This window comes from Limulus polyphemus, unplaced genomic scaffold, assembly GCF_000517525.1.
Source record: "Limulus polyphemus unplaced genomic scaffold, Limulus_polyphemus-2.1.2 Scaffold187, whole genome shotgun sequence".
In the NCBI taxonomy this organism is placed as follows: Eukaryota; Metazoa; Arthropoda; class Merostomata; order Xiphosura; family Limulidae; genus Limulus; species Limulus polyphemus.
In genome coordinates this window covers 584,499-593,688 of record NW_013665797.1, presented here as the reverse complement: position 1 = coordinate 593,688, position 9,190 = coordinate 584,499, and the positions used below count along the sequence as shown (strand labels likewise).

The 9,190-nt window shown below is 33.8% G+C and overlaps 1 protein-coding gene across 1 annotated transcript in view; it reads left to right on the top strand.

The window, feature by feature from the left end:
- Window positions 1–1,567: 1,567 nt before the first annotated feature.
- Window positions 1,568–9,190, top strand: part of LOC106478179 (protein big brother-like) — a 14,975-nt gene continuing 7,352 nt past the window's right edge. Inside the window, exons 1-3 of the mRNA XM_013938700.1 lie at window positions 1,568–1,702; window positions 1,924–2,010; window positions 9,014–9,109. Coding sequence (XP_013794154.1) covers window positions 1,568–1,702; window positions 1,924–2,010; window positions 9,014–9,109 — 318 coding nt within the window. The remainder of the gene's footprint in view (window positions 1,703–1,923; window positions 2,011–9,013; window positions 9,110–9,190) is intronic.

Below are 9,190 nucleotides of genomic sequence, written 5' to 3'. Positions count from 1 at the left end.
GAACTAAAGTATTAACACACTGGGACTTTCTAGTTTTTGACAACTCCAACTACTATATTTTCCCTCTCACAATGTTTGGCCTTGGAACTTATTTCGAGCTTGTGGATGTTGAACGACAACTATTTGAACGTTAGTTTTTCTGTAGTAATCTAATTTTGTTCGTCTTCCCCTAGCGAGATTTGAGTGATCTACCAATGAGTTAAAGAGTTAGTTCACAATTAATTGCTAATATAAAGTGTTTTTCTAGCAGGTCAAACTACTACACATGTATTCGCGAGGAAATATAGTATTTTAATGATCAGCCAATCGAGAGTATTACTTTTTCTTTTTCGTATAACTATACACCTTCATAAACCAAGATTCTCATAATTGATCGATAAATTTTATATCTATATTTATGAACATTATTTGTTTTTAAATACATCGTTTTTGTTATACATATATATATGTATATCCTCTTTTGTTTTAAACCTGTAAAATTGGACTATAAATTCGACCTATGGACAGTAGTTAAAGTAGGGATTGGCCCTAGGAAGCCCTCCCCCCAGCTAATAACATTGTTAAGAGAGCCCCCTCGCCAAATGGAATAAGAGTCCAATAGGAATTGAAATAATATCATAGAGTTATCAAAAGTTTATGGAGTAACTACAATGAGGAACATATGAAATTGAGGGTAACGATCCACAGTTAGGTGGAAGGGATGGGCGTGTCAAATCTTTTACTTTGTTAAATAAAGTTTTTCTAGGTTTTACGATTCCGGTTGTCGCCAAAACTGATGGTATGGTTTTCTTTTCTAACATATTTAATAAAATGTTGTACAGGATAGTTGATTTTGTCAAGAGCACTAAAAGGAATGACCTAGGGGGTTAGGCACTGCTCCCCACCCGGCTCATGATTTCCTCTTTAACTACTGATGTGGACTGCATCTACACTCCGTGTATCCAACTGTTACTATACGTAGTGGAATCAAAACTATGTTATGTGAAAGCAAATAGATTTCTGCTTCCAAAAAAAAAAAAAAAGCTCGTAGTGGTAGTTGTGGGAGAGAGAAAAATACATTTCTTAGCCAAAAAACAAACAAAACAAAGAACTTTACAATATTTAAACTCATAATGTTATCCTAACAATATCACGCTATTGTGTAGACTTCTATAAAAAACATTGCCACTGACAGATTTAGCTTCGTTAAAGGACTGCCCACAATTACCATATTTTTCGGCACTCTAAAATTATCTGAGTTGAGTTCTTAAGGTTAAGTACGTTATAGTTGTGGTTTTGTACCATATATTAACACGAGATTCAAGCTCGCGAACTGATAGTATTGGTTTACTATGAATTGGTCTATAAAATTATGTCTTTTTATGTGACGTAACAAAGGCAAAAACATAATTATTGACGAAAGCTCCTCCTAAATTCCGGTTTGTCAAGCCAGCAAGATATGAGAGACTTTTCAACCAATGGTAATGCCTATGGCGTTCAACAAGATTTCGTAGACTAGTATCTGCTTGAGAAGGCCTTCGTATATATTAAAACAACATTCGCACTTACCAATTAACACGTACCGAGTATGCTTCCGTTCGAATCTACCCTAATGAGCGACCAACTACCGGGCCGTATGTTGAAGGGACTACGTGTTGTGGCTGATCAAAAGGCAAAGTTTGAGTCGGACGATTTGTTTCGGAAATTACGACGAGAAAGTGAGGTAAACTCATACAATCACACACTAACAACACACACACACAAATATATATATATATATGTGTCATTTGAGTCAAAATGTTTTCTTATTTGAGAATTTCCAAGCTAAGAATATGTGTTGAAAACATACAAATCCAAACGCTCACACACACCGTCAGAATATTCTGTAATCAACATGGTTTTGGACACATAATCTTGTTATTTGTTTATTTTCGTCTTCTGCAGGTAAAATATACAGGCTTTTGCAATGTTGCGATGGAAGAACGACAACAAAGATTTGTGAAATGTTGCAAGGAGGGTCACACAGAAGTGGTAAGAGATTTGGTTTTTCTTGCTTGTGTATTTAATACTAAAATAAGAAAAATACGGCAAAGCACTTTGGATCCATGTCCCCATAAGGTATAGCAACGGCTAAAATGTAAAATATAAATTAGTAGTTAAATATGATTATCGGTAATTTTCGTCTACAAAACTCGAGTATGTATCGAGTTTTCGATAATAGATGGTGCTGTCTGTAAACCTCATATCTTAAAGGGAGATTTTAAAAAATACTTACAATTGTAGATAAGAAAAACTTGTTTCATGAATAATTTATATTTCTGAATACCTAACAACTTTGAAATTTAGATTGTTGTTGGTAGTGTATATGATTTTTAGTTTGAATTTCGCGCAAAGCTACACGAGGGTTATCTGCACTTGCCTTCCCTAATAAGACTAGAAGGAAAAGAGGTACTCATTAACGCCAACACTTGAGCAACTATTTTTACCGCCAAATAGTGAGATTGACCCTCACATTATAACGCTGATACGACTGAAAAGGCAAGTATTTTTGGCGGGATGGAGTTTCAAACTTATGATCCTCAGATTGCGATTCGAACGCCGTAACCACTTCTGCCATGCAGGCCCGTTTCTCGATCTATTACAAAAATATTTCTCGTTTAACTCGAAGTTTATTTATCTTTTTGGTTGTTATTTTTCGTTCCACTCAAAGTTTAAATTTTAAATAAAGATGTTTGTCACTTTTGGAATTTTTGTTTTTATGAAAAGATTGGGTCGAGCGCAGCCTTGTGGTTATCGTACCGAGCTGTAAACCTAACGTTCCGTGGTTCACGCGCTGTTACCGACAAAAAAATTCTCGCTCAGCCCTTTAGGGCTGTGGGTACGTTATAAGAGTGACAGTCAAGTCTTATTCGGTTAAAGTAGCCCAAAAATTGGTAGTGGATAGTGCTGACTAGCTGTCTTCCCTTCAGCTTATCACTTCAAAATTAGGGACAGCTAACGTAGATAGCCCTCGAGTAGCTTTACCTGAAATACTACTAGCAACAACGCCTGAAATTTGCCTTTTTAATTGAGATTTTTGCCATTTTTTTGAAATGTAAATTTTTTATGAAACTATTTCTTGTTCCACCTGAAGTTTACACTTTTAGTAGAGATGTTTATGACTTTTTTGTGACTATTTGTCGTTGCATCTGAAATCTACGTTTATCTATTGAAGATAATTATAGTTTGTGCAAGATTCGTTAAGACTACTTTAAATATTCATCTTGTGTACTTGATTAAAGGTGATCAACTTTGTTAATATTTAAATATACTTTGTAATGCATAGGAAAGCTGAACAGGTAATTTTTGTGAAATATTGGCCTTAAGTTCATTCTCCAAACATTACATTGATTCTTTGGTATTCTCGGGGGAAATCAGTTTCAGCTCATTCTCCAAACATTACATTGATTCTTTGGTATTTTCAGGTGAAACTGATTTCTGCTCATTCTCCAAACATTACATTGATTTTTGATATTTTCAGGTGAAACTGATTTCCGCTCATTCGCCAAACATTACATTGATTCTGTGCTATTCTCGGGTGAAAATGATATCCGCATGAGTATTGGATAAGTCCGCTTCATAACGGGAAGATAAATTAGGAAAATTGTGATATAAATCAACCGTTTATCTGAACAATAACGTGAAACACAATCTTTCTTTATATTGCAAAGCAAAGAAACATAATATGGGTAAAATAATATATAACACGCAACGTTAAAATAGGTACACAATTAAAACATTTTAATTAAGGTCAGCATATGACCACTTTTTTTCTTTTTCGTTTTGTTTTTGTTATGACTTAATTAAGAGAATAAAAATTATAAATAAGAGATGATTATAGCTTGCAACTCACTCCTGAAGATGACGTTGCACCGTTGCAACAACTTTTAATGATAATATATTGACTTTAATTAAAATATTTTTAATTGTATTCCTATTCTAACGTTTTGTGCTATTTATTATTTTAACATTATACACAAGTACCAACAATTAATACTTATAGTATGGGTACTTGCATGGACACTTCTGCAAGATCAGTGGATCATTCAGTATCTTTCGTCTCTCGACATGTCTTCTTGTCTTACGAGCACAAGTGCAGCTTCCACCAAGTGTGCACCCATGTGGGTCAGTGGTAAGTTTATGGCTTACAAAGCTAAAATCCGGGGTTCGATTCCTTGAGGTGGGCACAGCAGATAGCCCACTTTGTAACTTTGCATTAAGAATACAACATTTTTAGATATACGAACATAAGTGGTTTCATCTAAATGTTACGAATACAAGTACAGCCTTCCGTAGGTGTTACAAACAAAAGCATAATGACCCCTAGATATATATATATATATATATAGTGTTCTTTAGGAGTTGTGACTTGTAAACCTAGGTATAGTTTTCTTTAGGTGTTAATAGCACAAGTATAGTTCCTCTAGGCGTTATGAGTCCAAGTACAGCTACTTTGATGTGCCAAATATTTGATGCTTTGGGTGCCAAGATATAATGAAAATCAGGGGAAAAACAGAAGCAAAATTAATATGAAATTCACTAACTATGTGTATGTGTATTTTTTTCTTATAGCAAAGCCACATCGGGCTTTCTGCTGTGTCCACAGAGGGGAAAGAACCCTTGATTTGAGCGTTGTAAATCCAAAGATTTACTAACTAAAATGGCCTTCTAGTTTTTTGCCTTAATATCTTTATTTTATATCTTTAGTTACAAATTCATTTTGGAATATTTATGTGTTAAAAAAGTTGTTTTTTGGGGGTCCTGAAACTTTAATTCCAGTTGTGGAAATCATAAACTTATAGAAATTATGGGATGGGGCGAAGTGGGTGCTAAACACCTTGTTTCGACGTCTATGCACCACATCTCTTCTGAATTTTTCCTTTCCTTTTTAAACTTCCATAAATCCTTTTAATTAATATCATGTACCAAAATGTGTTTCGTTTTGGAATGTGTTGACATAGTGTAATACTGATATATAGGCAAAAGAAGGAGGGAAGTTCTATAGAGCACAAAAAAAAGTTAGATTCTGCATATCTTCATGCAAATGATTATGCAGTAACTCTCCACCAATAGGAGTGCGACACTATCCCTATGGTAACTAGAGCCCTCTCTAACAATACACGTGTTATTCACTTATCGATTAGCATTCTTACTGTTTTTTTCTTTCTCGATACTTTTTGTTCAATGTTGTTCCATTTGTTCGAGTTTACACTTTTGCTAATTAAACATCAAATGGAAGCGTCATTTACACCTATTACAATGTTTAAACTTTAATGCAAATTTCTGTATACATTTTAATAAACCAAGACGTTTGTCTAGATACATTTTAAAGCCTCTAGTGGATGCTTTTACCGGAATAGGCTATGGGAGGCAGAAACAAGTTCTTCTACACAAGTCGATTAGAGTGTACTGGTTACAGGTGCTTCTTTTGAAGTTCCGAATTTTAAATCAATTAATAAACAATTATTTTGTGCAAAAAAACCTGAACAACGAAACATAATTAGTTGACTTTTCAGGTTCATCAGTATCAATGCATAACAATGTAAATACATTACGGACTTTTCTTCCAGGATTATACGGAGTCGAATACAACCATAAAACAGCGAATTACAGACCAACATCATTTGTGATTGGCTGGTCTAAATGGCCATAAAACAGCGAATTACAGACCAACATCATTTGTGATTGGCTGGTCTAAATGGCCATAAAACAGCGAATTACAGACCAACATCATTTGTGATTGGCTGGTCTAAATGGCAAAGTTATAAATTATTATATCGACATGTAGGTAAAATAGACGTAGATATAATTAATATATGTGTAGATTTAATATAAAAATATGTCGCGTGGAATATATCATATTACTGGTTGCCTGTGTGAACGTTATTAAAAACTATAGGTTAAACTCTTAAAATTCAGTACGTCATATAGGAATAATGAATGTGCGATTTCGACTAACCAGGCGATGCTACATCGCACATGAGAGCTCTGCAAAATGTAAATCAGATTATAAAGTAACACAGATTAACACTTAAGATCGTTCGACTTATAACAATAGAGAGAGGAAGTCAATTATATTCATTTAAGCTCACATACTTCAGTTTCTCTTTGTGTGTATCATTAAGTACGTTAGGGATCGTCATAAAACAAAATGGTGGCTATAAAAATCGCCCGTTTAAAACCAGCTTTAAAATTTCTGAATATTAACAATGACTATTTCACAGTATTGCCTGAGCAAAACGAAAGCTTATTGTACTTATAGAGTCGTCTAAATCGCTATATGCGTGTCGATGAAATGAATCAAAATTTTACTACTTTAACTAATTTTCATCTAAGTAAGTATGAAAGTGACTTTTCCAGACAAGCGTACAGAAAAAATGACGAACCTTATTGCTCTAATTCTTTGATAGAAAGAACGGTCTTATATATATATATATTCAATACAATCCCTAAAGATGGCGTTTGTAGATCATGCCTAACTTCAGCTACTATAACAACAAAGTGGAAATTTTTAAACTTTGCCTTGAGCCTGGCTGAATTAATATAACTAACATATTATTTAATGGAAATAAAAGTACTAAAGACATAAATTCTTAATGACACGATAACAATTCAAAATAAGCAGTCCACTTTTAAAAAGTTATTTTCATAAAATAATGACGAGAGTTTGGGGTAAGATTGTAGATGGGGTTTTGCCGCACAAATTCACCTGCCTGGTGTCTTAATATTTGTTGACCAACATTTCACAAAACTCTTTTTGCTTCCTACACTTAGGGCTAATAAGATTAAAAAAGGGTCAACGCAAGTTCACTTTTTTTTTCATGGAACATAAGAGTCCAGAGAAAAATTATATTCCAAACAAATAAACAAAGAAAAACATCTAAATTCTGTAAATTAATGTTAGTTGTTTCTTCGTTTCTTTGATTCTTATTTCTGTAATAAAGTACTTTTTTGTTAAAATATTTTAACCAGAACAATTTAATAAAATACTTTATGTTGCCATTATTTTTACTCATACCACCGAATTCTATCCTCATTCTTCCTGATTCTAAAGACATCAAGATCAAAAGTAATTAATCTACCGACCGGGCCAACCTACCGAAAACGACTGAAGGAAAGCGTACTTGCTTAATTAGAACTGTTGTTGACTTATGTTATTAATTTAGTACACCTAGTGTTCAAGTCTCGTTTACATCTCACCATCAATAGAATAGGATTTGGGAAGGATGGAATCTGGTATCACAACAACGGTCTATAGGTGGCTCAGATGATACAATCATTTGTTAAATTAATCGCTAAATGTTTAGAATGCGTAACATTTTCTTTATATATATATATATTACTTTATCGACCACCGTTGTAAAAATATACAAGTACTCCACATCCACGTATAGTTTGAATACATAGAAATACATTATTAACTATGAAGCTTTAAATATTCTAAATTCTTTCTCTCCGACAATGGACCAGAAACTCACTCCTTCAGTACTCTGTTATTAAACTCTACAATAGACTGTGTGAAAATGTCCGTTGTACCACTGTATTGAATGTAAGGATATTTAATTTCATACTGGTTGGGTAGCACAACTTTTAGTGCTCCCTGGATCATCGTAGTTGCTATGGATGAAACAAACTGATTTCGGGCAGTGAACCTTGCATATAGAGTGATTAGTGAAATTCCAGCAACTAAGAATCACGTGGAGTAATGTTTACCTATGGTAATACAAAAGAAAAGTTACTTAATCGCTTCCTTTATGTCACGGTCTTTGTTTTATTTTTCAGTCTTGTGAAAAACACGTGTGATTTGTTACTATTGAGTGTAATGAACATAGCGCTCCATGCAGGGAAACACATGGGTCGGCGCGTAGCAACGAACGTTCCAGGTGATCTCCAGTGATTATCAGACACCGTGCCATGTGTGGGTGACAAGTCTCGTGCTTTACTACAGATAGTCTAACTCAATGTTTTACATGTAAAACAACTGAGCAAGATAAAGGACACTATTTTTGTTACAATCCGGTGACTACCATATAGTTTTTTTTTCAAGAAAAAAGACAACAATTCTGTCAAAATTAACCTTTTGATTACCAGCATCAGTATTCACAGTTTGAATTAATTTAAATAAATTTTGACCCAGTGATTTATGATAATTAATCAAACAAGAATCATTAGGTTATTTCTCGCCACACGCACTACAGATATGTATAATATTGCTTAAAATAATCAAGAAATGCATACATAAATTTAGTTGGCCGTACCTATCTGTCTGATATCTTTGTAATAAGAAGGTTTAAAAAAAATCCATCAGTTCGAAATGAGATATTTCTTACTAATCCCTCACTGGTGCGCTTTCAAGTGAATATTATATTGTTACTGAGACGTATGTACATACAACTAAATATTACTAAAATCTCCTTCTAAAATCACATTTTATAGATTATTTTACCTTGATTCTTATTAGCCTTGTTAGTATTTTTGTTTAGAAATGGAGGCGTTTTCAATACGCTCAAATATACAAGTATATTCGTGCCTGGATTACATTATGTCCCATTACGGTAACGATGTTTAAATGTGTAAGAACATAACTTACAACTTTGTATTTTACATGCTGGTAGATACTACAGTCTAAAGTCAAGGTCTATATTCTGGCTGAGCAGTCACTTTTCTTTTATATTACTTGACACAAGCTTGTTAAACATGATTTTAAGTAAACAGGTAGGTGTCGCACAAGCGTAGCGAATAAGACCCTTCAGTGGCCATTGGTTTAATTGAGTCCCTCGCCGGCAGATGGTAAGGCCGGGAATCGGTATCGTGACAACGCTATACCGTTTGTAAATGACATAAATAAAATTCATTAATTTTAAATTTCACTTGCTTGATCTATTTCAAATCCTAGCACTTGTTGTCCATGAAAACTGATGATGTATATATACAGATGTAGTGTAGTTGACTTATTATAACATATTATATTTTGCTTTCTACCCCCATTTTATAGGCTTTTGTGACCACTGGAATCAACTTACCCCTGGTGTTCAATCCATGCAGTAAAAGTTATGACGAAGGTTGCGATTTTGAAAGAGAAGAGGGAAAGGTAAAACAAACACATTATATCATGTATACAAAAAAAAAGTGTAGGTTGTACTACATACTTTGTTCTTGTATAAACACGTTG